The sequence below is a fragment of the Danio aesculapii genome, chromosome 6 (genome assembly GCF_903798145.1).
Source record: "Danio aesculapii chromosome 6, fDanAes4.1, whole genome shotgun sequence".
Taxonomy (NCBI): Eukaryota; Metazoa; Chordata; class Actinopteri; order Cypriniformes; family Danionidae; genus Danio; species Danio aesculapii.
The window spans coordinates 39,467,546-39,488,209 of record NC_079440.1 but is presented as its reverse complement, the minus strand read 5'-3'; the positions used below and the strand labels follow the sequence as shown (position 1 = coordinate 39,488,209).

The 20,664-nt window shown below is 36.7% G+C and overlaps 1 protein-coding gene across 1 annotated transcript in view; it reads right to left on the bottom strand.

Moving 5' to 3' along the window:
• Positions 1–20,664, bottom strand: part of negr1 (neuronal growth regulator 1) — a 231,929-nt gene that overhangs the window by 147,966 nt on the left and 63,299 nt on the right. Inside the window, exon 3 of the mRNA XM_056460143.1 lies at positions 12,817–12,942. Within this exon, the coding sequence (XP_056316118.1) occupies positions 12,817–12,942 (126 nt within the window). The remainder of the gene's footprint in view (positions 1–12,816; positions 12,943–20,664) is intronic.

Below are 20,664 nucleotides of genomic sequence, written 5' to 3'. Positions count from 1 at the left end.
GCACATGGAAGAGATTATGCTCCTATTGGTCAACTTCACTCATGTGACTGAATCCATTATGGATGACAGGGAAAAAATGTTAACATGCTAGACCTTCTAGGTGCATTCAAAATGGGACTAAGGAGTAAAAACAAATATAATCGCCAAATTGAAGTTTTGTTACAAACCAAAGAGCTCAAAACCGGCAGGGAAGTTTTTTGATTTCACAGACTCACAATTGGAGGCTCTAAGTTAGATTTTTCCTATTAATGTATGCAGAGTATTTTTCTATAGGCAACTACTGTGATGTTCATAAAAAAAGTTCTAAAAAAAACAAAGAGTTATAAATAAGGGCGGCACAGTGGCTCAATGGTTAGCACTGTCGCCTCACAGCAAGAAGGTCGCTGGTTCGAGTTCCAGCGGGGCCAGCATTTGGCATTTCTGTTTGGAGTTTGCATGTTCTCCCAGTGTTTGCGTGGGTTGCGCTATAAGTGAATTGATAAAACTAAATTGGTCGTAGTGTATGAGTGTGTGTGTGTGTGTGTGTGTGTCTGTGTGTGTGTGTGTGTGTGTGTGTGTGTGTGTGTGTGTGTGTGTGAATGAGTGTGTATGGGTGATTTCCAGTACTGGGTTGCGGGTGGAAGGGCATTTGCTGCATAAAATATATGCTGGAATAGTTGGCGGTTCATTCCGTTGTGGTGACCTATAAAATAGAGACTAAGTTGAAGGAAATTAAATGAACATATCTGTTAAATAAAACATCTTATTTATACATTTATAGAATAAATAAAAAATATAAATATATACAAACACAAACAAACAAACAAACACATAAATAAATAAACAAAGTGCTGCCTGCACAATGTACTCAACATTTCAGGCTTATTTCGGGGTGTCAACATGTGAAAAAAAGTCATGGTCTTCTCCTTAAGGTGAAGTGTGTTCCAAAAAAATGGCCTTTTCAACCACTACACCCTTCATCCCTTCAAAGATGTCACTCAGGAAGGTGAACCTTTCAAAGGGATTAGGGCATATGGATTAGTCCTTCTGAATGGAAGGCATGTGACTGTTGTCGTTGTGAAGTGGCGCAGACATGGCATTTGTTGCTGTGCACTATGACACACTACATGAGAAGAAATGAATGAATATTGCGTACCGATGACCATTTGTCAGAAGTAATGTAAAATCGAGAAAAAAATGGAGTAATCTTAACAAGCTCTACGTGACAATACACATTTAATTTGCATTTTGGTTTCACTTTATATTAAGTGGCCTTCATTACTTACACTGAAACTATTGATTTGGTAAATATTGTGAAAATACAGCTTCTTCCATTATTATGATTAGATTATGATTTGCTTATAATGGGGTATATGGCGAAGCATGCTAATAGAACTTTTAATTTGCCAGTAACCTGGGTTAATCATTTCTGGTGAATTGTATACCAATGCAAAATTGGCGCGTTTAAGGTCTGTTTTCTTTAAAAATCAGCGATCTCCACTGGCTAAGTGATATCCGATATAAAGTGGGTCTCAGATTGTACAAGAAGCACTGCATTAAATAACATTTTTCCCCGTCATGTCTTTATAATATCAGCATTTATTTTTCCCTAGTATATTCAATGGAGCTTTTGCGCTAGCCTGACGATTCTGACGGGCGCGTGCGAGCAAACGGCTTTTTGTCTCATTTTATGCTTGAGCAACTAAATGAATGCCAAAGTCTGTTTAACTGATTGTATTTGAATTACATTACAACATTGATGCTGTAAAAGGAACCGTGTAAAATGGGAAAAAACTCACAATAACAGGTCACCGGAAGTTTATCAGTATGGGAAACACACTAGCTTGGCATATACCCTATTGATTAAATACATGCATGTAATCAATGTCTGTAATTGCATATTTAATTGCACCTTTGACTGTTCCTTACACCCTAACTCACCGTTAAACCTAGCCTTACCACTAAACCTTTCCCTAACCCATACCCGTATCCCACCTCAAGAGCACCAGAAGTGTTCTGCAATACATTATGAACATAGTAAATATATTGTATTTATGTTTTGATGCAAATACATAGTAGTTAAGGCCACTTAGGCCCAATCCCAATTCTACCCCTTACCCCTTCCCCTTACCCCTCGTCTAAAATAAAAACCGCTAAATTTCGCCATCTATAATCCATACTAATAACCCCTGTATAGCAGTCCCACAACATACTTTCACATATGTCACTCGATGACACTCGAATACCCTGTCAGAAAAGTCTAGTGGCTGGGAATGACCTTTTTACAGAGTGTGGTATAATGTTAATGTTGTTTTTGTGTTTACATAGATGAATATAGTCATGGTGTAAATGTACAGTACAGTTACGAGTTTATTGCCACATTTTATCATTATGATAACATGATATCATTGCCTTCAGTGATTTTCTGAAGACAAACACCAAAAAATAACGCAACTTTAATAACTACAGCAGTTGCGATCGTCGATCTCATATGAAGTAAGAGATTGCGATGACATACAGTATGATGATGTGCGCAGGTGTTGTAGTGGTCTCCCATTTCTTAGGGGTAAATTTTGATACCCTTCCTCTTCACACTCAAGGGCCAAGAAAAAGGTTAAGGTGTACGGATACAAAAAGAGAATTGGGACTAGGCCTTAATATAAAGTGAGACCTGCATTTTACATTTTGGAAGGGCATCTGCTCCATAAAACAATCGTTTTTGAGCAGGCTTGTTACAAAAACTTCTGCATAGTCACAAATCCTCTCATTGCTGTTTGACGGTAAGTGTAGTACTGTCATACAGCAATGAAAGGAGTTGTGACTAAGCAGAAGTTTTTGTAACAAGCCTGCTCAAAAACGATTGTCTCTGATTGGCCATTGCTTTAAACAAGCATCCCTGTAATTGGCTACAAAAAGATCATGATAAATTCAAACTAGAGCACACACACACACACACACACAATAATACAAATATGCTACTACAACCCAATTTTTGCCTAAGTACTTTCAAGTACATGCTGCATGTTTTTTTCGCCATTTTCTTAAGTCCTTGAATACATGTGTCTGAAACTCAAGTACTTCCAAGAAGCTTGAGCAATCTGAAAATGCATTTAAATTACAAAAAGAAGAAAGCTAATTCAATAATACTTTAATAGCATATAAATAATGCTACAATACGGCACTGAATTGGTTCACAATATGCCAAACCAAGTGAGATTTATTTAAATAAAAATAGCATGCACATACTTTCACACAAAATATTTCACACAAAGCTGTTTTTAATGATAATATAAAAGATATAATGACAAGGTGCTAAAATACCTAAGTGAACTTGATGAAAACTGATTTCAAACGCCTACTAGAAGTGACCTTGAATCCATTTAGCTAAATGTAATTGTAAAAATAACACAAAAGGGCTGTTTTTGAAAATAATAAAAAAGATATTTATTTACAAACCCCTCTTGGCTTCTTCTTTTATATCAAATGAAATGAAAACCACATTTAATTGCATCAAAACACTGTAGTTTGAGTACACAGCAAATGACAATCATCACGCTAATAAAACAACAGTCCTCAGGTAACAAAATGAACACACATTGACTTCAACCTCCCATATTTCTTCCCCCAGCTAAAAACCAGAGGGATCTTTATCAGTGATTAACTCACTCCATAATTCCCTTAGTTCAGTGATTTATTTTCTTTTTCCTAACAGAGACTTCACAACGAACCATCATTTATCTTACTGATTACACCAAAAGAGGAAATTACCAAGCTTTAGTGACATTTAATAAAGAATGGATCCCTTTGTGAAATCAACCTCGGTTACATCAACTAACTTGTTTGCTATACTCCAAAAAAAAAAAAAAAAACAGCCCAGGCTCATTATTGATATGTATCCCTCTATACATTTCTGGAGAGCACGAAATATGTCCCAGGCGGTACGTTTTTTGCAGTTTTTGTTTTCACGAATCCACCAGAGGCCACTGTGTACACTTTTTCAGATCTCAAATTTCTCTCGCAAGTGCCATTAGTCTCTGTGTAAATCTACCAGAGGCTGCTGTCCACTGACTGACTGACCCACCTGGTAACAGCGGAAAAGCTGTCTACACCAAGATTATAGTTAATAAAAACGAAAAAGAAAAAAAAAAACTAAATCTAAATTTAAAATAATTTTCATTAACTGAATTTTTTTTTCTTAAACTACAACTAACTGAAACTGTACTGTGTACATACAAAACTAACTGAAACTAAAATTATAGCAAAAACATCCTTTATTTCCATCTTTGTAAATGTATGCATAAGCCTGCTGTATGCCTTTTAGAAGTAAATCTATCTACTTCATGCTGCAGGTGTTTAACCTGTATGGGACCTCACAAACTCTAATCCTGATGCCTTTGGCCAGATCAAGCCGGTTCTTCCCAGTCATCCTCGCTGTTGCCCCCGCGGCAAAAATAACGAGTGGACATGGCAGCAGCTCGGTGACAACACGAAATACGACCCGAGCAGAGACCTAAACGTATTAATTTAACACATTTGTGCCCAATAATGGGTTTTATTTCTGTATTTGTAATCACAATCACAAACGAATCGCTCTTTTTAACCGGATCTTCTAAGTGAACCGGTTGAACAAAGTCACCAAATCGACCTGAATCATTTGAAACGATTCGCATCTTCAGTAAGAACTTATCCACAAGCTACTTACTTTTTAACATGCCTGATCCCCCCTTTGACTTGAAATAAACCAATATATTATCAGTTATTCAGTTATTAGAACACAGAGACACAGAGATCAGATTTGAGAAACAGTGAACCCATAATACTGCACATGCATGATTCAGTGAACTGAACACAAACAGTACATGACAATTTGCCTGTGACTGAACTAAGCTTGAACAACTGCAGCGCGGGTAAACTGAGGGCTTAAATGAGAGGTTCTGGCAAAACGTAAGTTTATATTTAATAATAAAAAGCCATAATTGAATTTAAATAAGTGAATCATGCTTTAGTTGGGTTGCAAAACTTAATTGTAAGAAACTTTCCGATCATGTTGATGTTTTAACGTACTGAAATTATGATTGCTGACTACATATTTTTGATATGTTGAGTTCAATGTTAAAGATCCAAACTTCCCATCACTACTGAGTATCTAACCTCAGAAGCAGCCTTACACACATATTATACTTTTAGGCTGTATTTGAGTTTGAGGATGAGTAGATGGCAATGGTAGATGGTAGTGTTCATGTGTCAAAAAAAATGTAGCCTATCCTTGGTTGAGTTTTATTATACAATATTCAGTGCTTCCCACAGGTTTGAAATATACTTGTGGCATTTTAGATGCCTATGTATAAAGTATGCAATATATTAACATAATTAAATAAATAAATATATACAGTAAATAAGAAATAAACAACAGAAAAAGGAATAAAAATAGACATTATTGCAAAAAATAATAATAATTACTAGAATAAAGTGTAGATCATTTAAATTAGGCAGATTAGTTGATTGGTGTACAAATATTTTGCAGCCGGTAAATTTTGGTTCTTTTAAGTTTTTAGTAAAGTTTATCTGAATTGTTAATTAAATGATGAATTATTTAATGTTTCTCTCGCGGCTGTATGCGCACAGTCAGCTACAAAATGGTAATGCAAAAACATATACAAATAACGTTAACTTTAGAAAGTGAAAGTAAAACCTGAATCCTGGACATTTTAGGAGATTTTAGGAAACTACAGTTGAATGCGTCTCTGCGCGTCTGCAGATGACGTGAGATTGCCTGTGTGAGTGTTGATGGTTCTCGTGCTCACAGAACCAGCAGTAGGAAATGTTTAAAGCAAGAGAAGATTTTCCACTGGTTAATCAATCGTGAATGCTTGGCTTTCTTGGACGTATACAAACAAGTGTAAAAGGATGAAAATAATAGTATTATTCATTTGTCACCACCAAATATCCTAGGGCGGCCGTTAATATACCTGGGCGGCCAGCCCAAGTAAAGTCTATGTGTGGGAAGCACTGATATTTATTCTGATGACTTTGAATCTTGCATCTAACAAATATCCTAATTACCAATATAAACAAACAAACAACTAAAACTAATACTGAAAATAATACAAAATAAACTAAAACGAAGCAATTAAAAAATATATAGAAACTAATAAAAACGAGTAAATCTACATCTAAAATCTAATTTAAACTAACTGAATTTGAAAACAAAAAATAAGAACTAAAACTAATGAAAAATCCAAAACTATTATAACCTTGGTCCACACGGAGGTAAGAGGTCAGCTGGTAGTGCAAAAGAGACAGAAGCCATCGGCAGTGTCATACCGCCCTGTAGTGCTCGTTTTAAAGACAAAATGCTGTCATATATATTCTGGCTACATAAGTCGCGCTCTCCAGAAATGTATAGGGGTACATTTTCACAATGAGCCTGTGTTGGAAAAAAACACACACACACAGGAGCGTTTTAAAGGCTCACGGCGCACTGACTGCATGCCAGAAATGCATCCAGACGTAAACTTGCCCCTTAACATCCGCAATTTCCAACCGCCTCCCGATTTGTGGAGAGTTATTTGGAAAGCTCAAGAGAGACTCGTTGTAGCCTCTGGGAAATGTCACTCCAACCAAATTAGCCAAATCATAGCAAGGTTAATCTAGGATTCCACATTGCTCTGTGTTAAGTGCAGTCGCAGTAAGCACTTTCCCGCATTGTGTGGAGAGCACAAAGTACATTTCCTTGAGGTCTGCCTGCTGCTGATATGATGAGCGCTGGTGAAGAATACATTATGGGCGAAGGTGGCAGCTCTCTGTACCATCTCTACCGTTAACCCGCGAGAGAAAACTGCGGCAGGCCGAATGTTGCATTATGAGAGGCTTCCCCCAGGCATTCATTGAGTTGTCAGCAACGAACCATCAACCATCATTCAACCGGCACACATATTCACTCGCGCACACACAAGCCTGAAACCGCCTCCGCTTTTCCATTCCCGGTATCTCACCTTAACCCCCGATAGCCTCCTCATTGTCCCAAAAGTGCCCCGAAACAATTGCTGAATATCTGTCCGAGCACTTTTTAAGAGCCGGTCGTTGTATTGAAACCATTTGCCGATGTTTAGACAGACTGTCAGTGCCGAGTACGGAGCTATTGTTCGGGGAAACAATAAACCAGAGTAAAGACAATTTTGGAAGGCAGAAGCACGAACAAAGGATTGACAAAGGACAATTGAACGCTTCACTGTAGCCTTATCATATGAGGAGGAGAGAGAGAAAAAAATCAAATCTGAAGTGTTATAGTCAGCTATTTGAAAGGTCAGAGTTCCTTATATCCCGAGGCCTTAAATCACAATGGAAAAAGCTTATGAAAGCATGTTTGGGATCAAGCGTGCTGGGGCAGGCTGGATGGAGAGCGTGAGGCCAGTCTGTACACAGTTTAGGATCTGTCTTCATCTAGCCCACAGCATTCCAAATCGTGTCTATGTGGCAATTTTAAATAAGTATTAAAACACAGAGTGCGATTTAAATCTTGGACAAGTGCTCATCTAATGCTCTTCAACATCTGCAAGAGAGAGTGTGAAGTGTGGTTGTAACACACACACGTGTTTCTGAAATTGTATTATTGACAGCATCTAAAACATAAGCATTAACAGCTTAAGGAACATTCACAGGAAGATGGTGATAAAAAATGTTGAACTGTTTTAAATTCAAAAGAACAGCAGAGTCCATGCCGCTATAAAACGATAACAACACAGGAACAATATCATTGAAATGGCTCTCGGAGTGATTTTTTTCCAGCTGGTTAATGATAAAAAACATTGATAGGCAGCCAAGTTGAATCCAGTCTGCTTGAAAGAGCTTGAGGGTTTAGTGCAAACTGCTGTGTAGAGTTAGAATAAACAAAAAACATGTACTGTAGATGTTCTTCATCATTGTTAATGTGAAATGAATCAGTGAATATTTTATCAGCTTGATTTTATTGTATTTAGTCTATAACCTCAATGTGTTTAATAAAGTCACATTCACTTTGCATAAAATAATAATCACTGAGAAGATTTACCAAAGACACCCACAATAATAATAATAATAATAATAATAATAATAATAATAATAATAATAATAATAATAATAATAATAATAATAATAAGGGGCAACGCAGTGGCGCAGTAGGTAGTGCTGTCGCCTTATAGCTATAAGGTCACTGGTTCGATCCTCGGCTGGGTCAGTTGGCATTTCTGTGTGGAGTTTGCATGTTCTCCCTGCGTTCGCGTGGGTTTTCTCCGGGTGCTCCGGTTTCCCCCACAGTCCAAAGACATGCGGTACAGGTGAATTGGGAAGTCTAAATTGTCCGAAGTGTATTAGTGTGAGTGAGTGTGAGTGGATGTTTCCCAGAGATGGGTTGTGGCTGGAAGGGCATCTGCTGCGTAAAACATGTTCTGAATAAGTTGGCGGTTCATTCCGCTGTGGCGACCCCATATTAATTAAGGCACTAAGCCGAAAAGAAAATGAATAAATGAATAATAATAATAATAATAATAATAATAATAATAATAAATACCAAAATACACCTGACAAAAGTCTTGGCGCCTATCCAAGTTTTAGAAACAGCAAATATTAACATGACTTCTAGTGGCTTATATGAAAGGCAAAGGTCTTTAGATTACGCTTTTACCAAAGTAAAATATGATCATGACTTGATTATTAATTTGTTAATTAGGTCAGTAAGGTCTTGCCATTTACCAGAAATAATGTACAGTATAAAATATAAAGTCATGGTGCAGTGGAAAAAGAATTAATATTGTGTATGACTCTCATGAGCGTGGAGGACGGCATCCATACATCTCTGCAATGACTCAAATAACTTATTAATAAAGTCATCTGGAATGGCAAAGAAAGTGTTCTTGCAGGGCTCTCAGAGCTCATCAAGACTCTTTGGATTCGTTTTCAATGCTTGACGGGGGTGACGGGGTTGCCCAATCCTGGAGCACCTGAATATACATGTAACCCCAAACCATGATTTTTCCTTCACCAAACTTGACTGATTTCTGTGAGAATCTTGGGTTCATGAGGGTTCCAATTGGTCTTCTGCAGTACTTGTGATGATTGGGATGCAGTTCAACAGATGATCCTTTTGAAAAATCTACCTTCTGCCCCTTTTCCAAATGATCAACTAGAAGTCAAGACTTTAGTCAGGTAGTGTATTTATAGCATAATTAGAAAAATAATTATTTAATAACATGTTAAAAGACTCTATGTGCTTTAAGGTTCAAAGTGCAGATTCAAAATACTATAATAAACTTTTTTTTAAACATATTTTGCCACTATCCTTTAAACCTTTAGGTTGTACCTATTTGTCAGGTTTTTAATCATTTACATTATAATCAAATTCAATAATATTACTTTTATATATTTTATTATTCATGCACAAGTCAGAATAAGCATGTTACATTCATATTCAGTACCTTTAACTTTCAGTGACCATAAGAAAATGATTTCCCCCATATTTATTTACATTTTTGACATTTATTAACAGAATATTTTTTCTTACTTTTCCACATATATTCATATTTTACATTATGTCAGTACATCCATTTTACACGTTTCACTAAAACCTACATCTAAACCTCGTAAACCATAATTATGTGATCAAACTACAGAACTCAATCACCTTCCATTCATGACAAATACTTCATGTGGACTGAACCTCTGAATGAGATGAAAATCTGTCCATTATAAGTCAGAGGTATTGGAGAGGTCTAAAATGCATGGTGTCTTTAATAGACCCTTTAGAGTAATTGCGCTGTACGCTTATATTGATGAACTATATGCTAACCAATAATTAGCGGCACAGACATCTACGGTCAGATGTCACGCACACACACACACACACACACACACACACACACACAGAAAAAAACAATGAGGCAATTAAATCCAGTGGCTCTATGCTCCTGCAGGGTCATTCAAAAACCTACTGGAAATCACAGTCCAGAAGCTACTGTAATTACAGCTCTGCACTATTACCACAGTGCTGCCATATGTGCACCAAATACTGTTACACATAACGGTATATAATGATACATTCAATCTGAACATATTGGCTTGCCCAATGAAAAAAACATCAATAAATAAATTTTTTAAAAACTGGTAATTTCGCAGCCCATTTACAACCATTTGGTTAATCTACAGTTGTCTTAAAAATTTGAGAATAATGTATTCATTCATTCATTTTCTTTTCGGCTTCATCCCTTTATTAATCAAGGGTCGCCACAGCGGAATGAACCGAAAACTTATCCAGCATATGTTTTACACAGCGGATGCCCTTCCATCTGCAACCCATCAATGGGAAACACCATTACACTTTCATTCACAGACATACACTATGGCCAATTTAGCTTACCCAATTCACCTATAGCGAATGTCTTTCGACTTATGGCGGAAACCAGAGCACCCGAAGGAAACTTAAGCGAACATAGGGAGAACATGCAAACTCCACACAGAAATGCCAACTGAACCAGCCGAGGCTCGAACCAGCGACCTTCTTGCTGTGAGGTGACAGCGGTACACACTGTGCGGTACACTTTTTTTTTTCAGAAATAATGTCTACAACATTCATTATTTGAAATAATTATAGTTTGGTTTTACAAAATAGTGAAAACTCAAAAGTTAGACTGGCAGTTAATTACTTTAAATGGAAGGTACCTGAAAGTGAACTTTGTAAACAGTGTCAAATACATCATTCATTCATCACTATACAAAATGCAGGGTTTCACACAATTCATTCATGGTGTCCCAACACAAATTGATTAAGTTAACTGAACACTTTTAATAAATTTATGTGGATTGAACATAAAAAATAAGTTGAGTTGTGACAAAAAAAACAAGAAATGTGTTGTTTTAAATTAGTTTGAATGAGCAAAATAAATTCTTGTGTGATGCATTCATTCACTCACTCACTCACTCACTCACTCACTCACTCACTCACTCACTCACTCACTCACTCACTCACTCACTCACTCACTCACTCTGTGCTTCAAAAATATTTGCAACTCATAAAATATGCTTAAAAACTGCTAATTTATAACTCAAAATTCATACATACACGTAAAGTGGATTTCAAAATTTGACAATAATTTATGATTATTATTATTTTTCGGAAATAATGTAATCTTAATTGTTCAAAAATATCAGTAAAAAATTATAGTTGTCACAACTTTTTTTACAAAATAGCCTCAAAGTTTGCGTTGCCAGTAATTAATAATTCAAAGTACTTAAGTTGTATACCATGACAGATCCTCCCCCAGCCCCCAAAAATGATTATAATGCTTTAATGTAAATTTACCAAAGCAGGCTACTGTTAACATTTACACCAGCAAAGCTTATTTATTCATATGAACTATCAGGTCTAAATAGACACACAAACTATCCTTCCACAGTTTTGTATAAAAAAACACCAGGCTGATGCAAATTAGAATTTGTGCTTTTATTTTAAACATTTCAATGAGTTGTAGTATTACAACTAACGGATACAAATTATGGACTTACAGCGATGATTCTTGAACGACTTGGGAAACTATTCTTTGTTCAGCAGGTTGCATGACGATTGCAAATAAGAATTCAGATTTCGATGTCTCAGCCGTTTCATCCAGCTGTTTATTTATTTATGTTTTACCTTGTTTCTGGAACTGTTCTTTCCCAGACTTAACACCTGTTGTCACAGTTAACTTCGCATTCCAAGCCCATCAGCATATGTGGCGAGCTACTGGGCTACATGGAGGTAAGTGCTCGGCAGAGGTGCGAAAAGGAACAGAAGCCACTGGCATCATACCGCCCCATATAATTCGTTTTACAGACAAATGGAGCCAGACATATCTCTGGGTACATATTTCGCAGTCTCCAGAAATGTAAACAGGTGTATGTACAGTATCAACAATGAGCCTGTGTTGGAAATATGCGTAAAGACTGCTCAGATATAACTATTTTACTAAGCAGTGACCTAAAAGTTTTGCAGCTGGCATATAAACTCTTGATAATATCACTGAGATTGTTTAAAAATATTTAAAAAAGAGTCTTTATTAGTACATTACAGCCTTCAGTGGCAGAAGCTGTAAAATCTTTAAAGTTTCTATTGTCACTGGCTCTCGCTCATTGTCATCTCCTCTCCCCACGCAGATGTTAATTAGCCTGAAGAAGAATAGCTCAGACAAATGACTTTTCGGTCTCATTTGGGCCAGACTGAATCTTCCGACCAAAAGTCAAAGTTCACCAATATATTCAGGATGGTTGTCAGAGCATGAAACTTTTAATAATTATTGATGCACATCTCGTCCGGTTTCTAATGTTTCTACAATTTGAAGCATCCTAGCTTTCATAAATAGTGGTTTTCATGGCTCTTCAAAGTCTTTTGATCAGAATCTCAAAAAGCAATTCAATCACAAAATACACAGGAGAATTAAATAAATACGGCTGCCCATAGATAAATGCGGCTGACTTCACTAAAAATTCACAACCACTCCAAAATACTGCTGTGCCCTGAATTTTCGATTAGCTTTGAAAAAGTGCCAAAATCTTTCACTTTAAAGCTGAATATAAACTTTAGAAGGTAAAGATGAGGTTGATATATTCTCGAGTTTTGATTTAACTTAATATAAACCAAAAAATCTTGGTGAGAACAACAGCAAATGGAGCGATAATTGATTGAAATCCTTCCCTGAAACTCTTGGTTGCATCACCATAACATTCTGAGCCTCTAAACCAGCACACAGAACAACTAGAACACACTTTCCTACTGTGTTTTCAAGTCGGTGTGAAATTGTTTCTAACATTTTGTGATGTATTCGTACTCACCTGAAGGGCTGATGTGTCTCCAAGAGATTTTGGGCTCTGGTTTCCCACTGGCTGCGCAGATGAGTGAAACGTTGCTGCCTTCGTTTACCGTAATGTCCGATGAAATGTCATAGATTTTGGGGGGAACTGTGAAACAAAACAACAACAGTTAGACATACAAGGCTGCAAATGAGCTCAGTGCCCAAAAGCCTGGATTTAGAAAGCCAAGCATGTGGACAACAACAAGAGCCAGTGTAGCTGCAAGTAGCAATTATACCAGTCCAAATCCAATCCCACTTTATTCCAATAAAGTCATAGGCATGTTCCTTGTATTTTAAGTGAATAAGTGCTTTTTTCCATTATTTACATTCTATACAGTCTATTGGCTGTCTAACACATAGATGGTAATTCTACATATACAGTATGCACCAAATTAAATAATGAAGGTTTCATTATACCACACTGAAATAGGCCCACTCAAGCAATTTCAATTTAAATGCCAAATTATTTCGGATAATTATTAACATTTGGAGGATATCAAATTTTCTTCCACTGGTTTCATTCTGACAGGGTGAAAAAAAAAATCCTACAATTAGCTCACAAGTATAATTATAGAGTCTAAGTGTAATATGATTTGAATGAATGATCATATGGATATGCATAGTCAATGAGCTAGGGAGCTTAATGGTGTAAAATATTTCATCAAACATACCTAAAACTGGCCAAAACTATGCAATTTTTAAACGATTTAAAAATATTTTGGTAACACTTTAGTTGAAGGTGGTATTCATGAGACAGTGATGATGATGCATGACATGAATATGAATGAGATTTTATGCATGCTCAACTGTCATTCGCTCAGTTATGTTATCTTAAATGCAAAGATGACATTAAGATCTCCAATGCCTCTTCATTCATCTAACCCCATCTAATAATCAAGTCTGGTGAACTTGGCTGGCCAATCCTGGAGCACCTTGGTCTTCTTCGCTTTCAGGAACTTTAATGTGGAGACGGAAGTATGAGAAGGAGCACTATCCTGCTGAAGAATTTGCCCTCTCCTGTGGTTTTTCATGACAGCTTGCATTATCAATACAGCATAACTTGTCATAAATCTGTCATAAACATGAGCCCATATGTCATGAAGCCACTATACTGTAATTGTGAGTTTTATAACAGCCTGATTGATAGTTTCTTGACCTTAACTACAGAGGTACGATTGACTTTAACATTAAAATTAGTGGTGTAACAGATCACAAATCTCACTGTTCGGTCATATTATGGTTTTTATTCACGGATCTGACCATTTTTCGGATCAGCAAAAAAAGGGGAGGAATTTGCTTTCCATTTATCACAAAAACAGTACTGCAAGAAACTCTTGGTTTTAACAAACAGAATTTAGAAACTGTACTTTTATTAAAAAGAAAATGAAGAAATAATCATCTGAATAAATCTAAATTGTAAAATATTGAGTACTGTGAAAAATTCACTGTTACTTTTACTGTTGCTGATAACGCTAAATGTATAATTGTAACAATTTGTACAACCCATATTTATTTTTAGTCTTATTTTTAGTAAATAAAACTTGTTTTATTGCTGCATGTGTCATTTTTGAAGAATTATATCTGTTCCACCTACTGGTTAAATAATGTATTTGCTGCCCACAACTTTTTTGAGCGTCAAGTTAAATGCTTTTGATTATAATTTTAATCTTTACTATAAACATCAGTGGTTTTATCTAAACTATAAACTGTTATCCCAGTACTTCTGTGTTATTTGACTGTTTAAAACTTCATAACTAACTTTTTTGATTTTTGCGTTGTTCAAACACAGATTTGGATGCAGCGATTAAAAAGATTAATAAACATATGCATATCACCATAAATTATAATTTATGTTATGTGGTTGACGCGATCCCGATCTTTTAATGATTAACCATGCAGCTTACACTGAATGCATTTATGCAGGCTAAACAGGTAGTGGCAGAAAACACCTTTAATAACCTAAGAAACCCACCACATCCTGAATAACCTACAGCAACTTCTTTCATCATCATTATATTATACAAGAAAGTCTAAATGCTTTCATACATGTGATTTGAATGACATGAGAGGTGATCTTGCTGCGATCGTTACAAATTTAGGATTAATCTACAAGAAAACAAAAGTATTAATCCGCAGGTCATGTGTGTTCTGCACCATGGGTTGTGGTCCTACGAATCACAGATGAACTGTGATCCATTACACCCCTAATTAGAACACCATTACATTATTTGACAAATATAACAAATTCCTTTGTTCCACTATAAAAAAAGTCAGAAAAATATTTATGACACAATAATTATTGATTCACACATGACCATTATGTTTATGACAGATTTATGACAGGAAATGTTGTCTTGCTAATGTCAAGCTGTCATGATAAAGACACTGACAGATTTTGTTGTCTTCGTAATGTCAAGCTATCATTAATATAATTCAAAATGTTATTTGAAATGAAATAACTGAGCGAGTGACACTTAATGACAGCAGCCATAAGCATACATAAAATTTCATTCACATCCCTGGTGTGTGACATCCATACCTGCCGACACTCCCGTTTTTCCCGGGAGTCTCCCGTATTTCAGACCCATCTACCGCCCACCTCCCGTATTGTTCAGTCTCCCAGAAAACTCCCGCAATACCCCAACTCCACCCCCCCCCCCACCCCCCGCTTCTCAGCTTTTTGACAACAATCTTCATAGCTGCTCCCTAGTTCGCGCGCACCTTCATCCCCACTCTTCAGTTCGCACCGTCCCCCATCTCCCCCCACCCCTTCGGCCGTTCTTTAGTTCGCTTGTATCTCCTCATTTCGTGCACACCTTCCCACCCCCATATGAATGTCATGACAGTATTATGAACACCCTCTTCAAGCAAAGTGATACCATTTATACCTAATAATTTGTATTTGTTTAATTAGACCTTCTCTAGCAGTTAAGTTTGTGTTCAAGAAATACTACAACAGTATAATAATGTGTGGATGCTGGGGCTCAGTTGACAAAACCATTTTTCCATTATTATTCCATGTTCATCTTGATCTTGAACGAAACATGAACAAATAGTATTTGCATCACACTTACTGTGCCATCTAATAATTACAATTAGATCTGCACTTCACATTTCATAAAAAAACAAAGCTTGATCTTTCAAATCGTCAATTTTTATATGAAATTCAAACAATAGATTTGGGTTTGACAATCTCCTCTTCCACTTTAGTACTAGCATAAGCATGAAATAAATATAACTGAACATGAGAAGACATGTGGGTAGAAACAGCACAACTGAAATACATCACATCTCATGTAATCGCTCAATCATTCTTTCAACAGTGGAGAGATGTCAATAAATGGCTTGTAAACAATTTCACGTAACATTACCTCAGGAAAATCATTCAATGTCTATAAACTACTGAGAAAAATAACCATAGATACCAAGGAATATTCTGTAGTACTCTATTGTGTGATTCTTTTGAAGTGAAAATCCAAGATGTGATTATTGTTTTTTATAAATATGACTCATAATACATCTGATGTACAGTCTGTATGATTCAACTTTTCCACTATGGATTAGTGTTACACATGCAAACAAACAACGCAACCCATATCGATTCAGCAAATCATGGAAGTACTGATATAGTAAGAGATAAGCACATCATACCAGCCCTCCCAAAGACTCTAGCAGGTTATTTATTCACTATTCCTACAACTTGCATAACATCGCACTGTTAAAACCCCAGCTATAGGATTTAGACATATACAGCAGATGTTCAGAAGTCTTTGATGCATGACATTATGAGTCATGATGCACCTTACACTCTCTATAACGGCAAAATAAAATAAGAGAAATAGATCGAGATGTAAATGTCTTTCTCTACCCCACCTTTCACCACACAGAGGCTCTACTCTTTCTCAAAACCACCATGTCAGTTGTCAGGGGGGTTATGAATAAATGTCTGACCTCCTGATTTTGCTTTCCTACATAAAAAAGCAATACATTGTCAGGAGTCTGCAAAATCAGCTATTCCCTTTGTTCATTTTTTGAGGCCCGGCTCTGATTCTGTGCCAGGCTGTTTGAAGTACTGCATTTAACTATGCCGATTATGATTCTTTTGACTTCCTGCTCCTAATATAATATTCCAAACACCATGTGTTTACTTGTGATGCATGCATAATAAAAAACCTCCTGGTATGTTTTGTATATACAGTATATCAAACGGTAAATGGAGTGGAGGTAATTAACTTTTATTTCATTGCAAAAGTCAATTAATAATTATCCAGATTCCCTATTGCATCCACAAATAACCAGCTGCAATATAGATATAATAGAATAAGCGATACTCATCTGGGGGAAATCAATTAGAAGAAAATAAGACAGAAGCAACATAAAAGCCAAGTCAGATAATGAGAATGCATTCAAGTTATTCATTCTATCGATGGCAAAGGACAACAAACATTCAGGAGAAAAACTCCTACACTGTTTGATCTCCAGCTTGGGTCTTTCTTATCGTAGGCTTGTGTAATCTGCTGGTACTAAATGATTGAGTTGAAATTCTAATGAACTCTTTCATTGTTTGAAAGCGCTGCTTTGACTGTCACGCTCTCCGCTGCAGGTTTACTTGAACCTCCTCCCACTGTTGACAAATGTCCACAATTACTGATAGCACAAATGGAAAATGTTGCATTCGTCTACTGATCATATCTGCCTTCAACAAGATCAAGACCCTATTAGTCAATGCCCGAGGACTCGGAGAGGAATCAGTGCTTTAAATGAGATGTGAAGGCTTTAAAGGGATAGTTCACCAAAATATAGGAATTTACTCACCATTTACTCGCCCACAATGGTTCCCAATCCATTGTGAGTTGAACAAAAAAGAAGATATTTTGAGGAATACTGAAAGGGTTAGCCACTGCCATCAACAGCAATGAAAAATTAAATACGGAAGTCAACGTAAGTCAAGTTTTCAACATTCTTTAAAATATCGTCTTTAGTGTTCAACAGAGGAAAGTAGGACTGGGTTATATGACAAAGATCTCATGTCACGATTTAAGTTATCTTATATACTGATAACGATATGCTGTACAACACAATATATTACAGCTTTGGTAAATTCAACCAACTAATAGTTCATATACACTCACCGGCCACTTTATTAGGTACACCAGTCCAACTGCTCGTTAATGCAAATTTCTAATCAGCCAAATCACATGGCAGCAGCTCAATGCATTTAGGCATGTAGACATGGTCAAGACGATCTGCTGCAGTTGAAACACAGCATCAGAATGAGGAAGAAAGGTGATTTAAGGGACTTTGAACGTGGCATGTTTGGTGCCAGACAGTTTGGTCTGAGTATTTCAGAAACTGCTGATCTACTGGCATTTTCACACACAACCATCTCTAGGGTTTACAGAGAATGGTCCAAAAAAGAGAAAATATCCAGTGAGCGGCAGTTCTGTGGGCGCAAATGGCCAAAATAAAGATTAAAAAACTACGCTAAATAAAATGCAAAATGTAAACATTGTACTTTTAAAATTAAAGATTTACATTTCTGTCTGCAATCTCAAGGTTGATGTGTGATATTGCGTTTTATTACCGTAAACAATGTATTTTGTGACACCAATAAATAAATAATGGAGCATAATATGGAAGGAGGGCGAGACGGTTGCGCAATGGGAAGCTCAATCGCCTCACAGCAAGAAGGTCACTGATTCGAGCATTATCTGGGTCAGTTGGCATTTCTGTGTGGAGTTTGCATGTTCTCCCCGTGTTCGCGTGGGTTTCCTCTGGGTGCTCTGATTTCCCCCTTCTGATTTTCAGTCTAAAGACATGCAGTACAGGTGAAAAGGGTAAGCTAAATTAGCCATAGTGTATGAGTGTGATTGCGTGTGTATGGGTGTTTCCCAGTGATGGGTTGTGGCTGCGTAAAACATATGCTGGATAAGTTATCGGTTCATTCCGCTGTGGTGACCCCAGATTAACAAAGGGACTAAGTCGAAAAGAAAATGAATGAATGAATGAATAATATGGAAGGATAGATGTTTTATTTTGTCCATATGATTTATATCATCATATTGCACAGCCCTCAAACAAAGAATCTCAAACAGAATCAGACTTTTTTTGAGAGAACTATCATTTTGCAAACATCAGTTTCATCACTTCTTCAGACAGGGTGCACCCTGAGATTTGAAGTCTCTTATTATTTTTTTCCCAGACACCACTTTACTTTTACAGTGCAATAATGGCAAAACTGTGTGAAACAACTGAGCTTTTTGAGCTTATAAGTTTGGGGAGGGGAAAAAATCCAAAGGATTTGGTGCACTGACGGAATATCTCTCATTACAGCCCGAGACAGTTTTGACTTTCATTACTAGTCTTGTGTGTACCACCTGTGAATACAGAGTACATTATCAGATGAAATGAAATCCTCCCAGTACTTTCAAGTAGCTAAAAAGCTGAGAGGACCGGTAGGCCTCGGCACTTCACTGCCAACATAAACAGACATAAAGGTCAACAATCTATACCAACATGCTTTTTTAACCATCACTAAGTTCTCGATGAAAGCACGTATTATTTAATCTTAAGGTCTAACCACGGTTTGACTTCTATAATGCGCTCTTGGCTATAGTTATTTTTAACCTGTTTATTTCCACTCGGTCTGTTCAATTGGTAAGGTAATGATGACAAGAGAAAAACAAGACGATGCTAAAGCCCTACCCCAAGGCCCTATTCAAGACAACCTGATGCTTTGTTTTTCCGTTTAATTCATTAGCTGCTGCACGATTGTCATGTTTGCCCATTTCGCTCTAATTCTCCCTCCTCTCCTCGGCGGGAGGCGCTGAGATGGAGCTGCCACAGCTGATGGGGGGAGGCATTATCTGTCTCTCAGCCCCAGAGTGAATAAATAAGCCTCTAATGACGCCACCTTGAATTACTGAAACGCTTACAGCTATTAAAATGCAGAGTTTCCTCGGAATAAAGTGGAGTACATCGCTTGGCTTTCTATAAATTCTGACAGGTTCTCCAGGGCTGACTGCTGCCACCCAATTCCAAGACCCCATTGCTTCACACCTACTGCCAGCCCACATTCCAATTACAGAGCTGAGGGGAAAGTGGGCTCCTGTCATAATGCAGACTAGCACAGGCAAAGAGCCGAGAAGAGACAGGCAACGAAATCAGATGGCGTCTTATCTATTTGTTGTCTTCCTTGGCTGAAAAAGCATTGAAAAAGAATTTAAAGCTGATGTATAATGAATGCTACAGTAGCGTGGATATATTTATGGCTTAAACAGGGAGAATTTTGATTATATACAGTTAAAGTCAGAATTATTAGCCCCCCTTTAAATTATTATTATTTTTTTCAATATTTCCCAAATGATGTTGAACAGAGCAAGGAAATTTTCACAGTATGTCTGATAATATTTTTTCTTCCGGAGTCTTATTTGTTTTATTTCGGTTAGAATAAAAACAGTTTTTATTTTTTAAACATCATTTTAAGCCCCTTTCAGCTATTTTTTTTTCCATAGTCTACAGAACAAACCATCATTATACAATAACTTGCCTAATTACCCTAACCTGCCTAGTTAACCTTATTAGCCTAGTTAAGCCTTTAAATGTCATGGTAAGCTGTACAGAAGTGTCTTGAAAAATATCTAGTCAAATATTATTTACTGTCATCCTGACAAAGATAAAATAAATCAGTTATTAGAAATGAGTTATCAAAACTATTATGTTTAGAAATGTGTTGAAAAAAATCATCTCTCAGTTAACAGAAATTGGGGAAAAAATAAACAGGGGGCTAATAATTCTGACATCAACTGTATATATATATATGAGACCT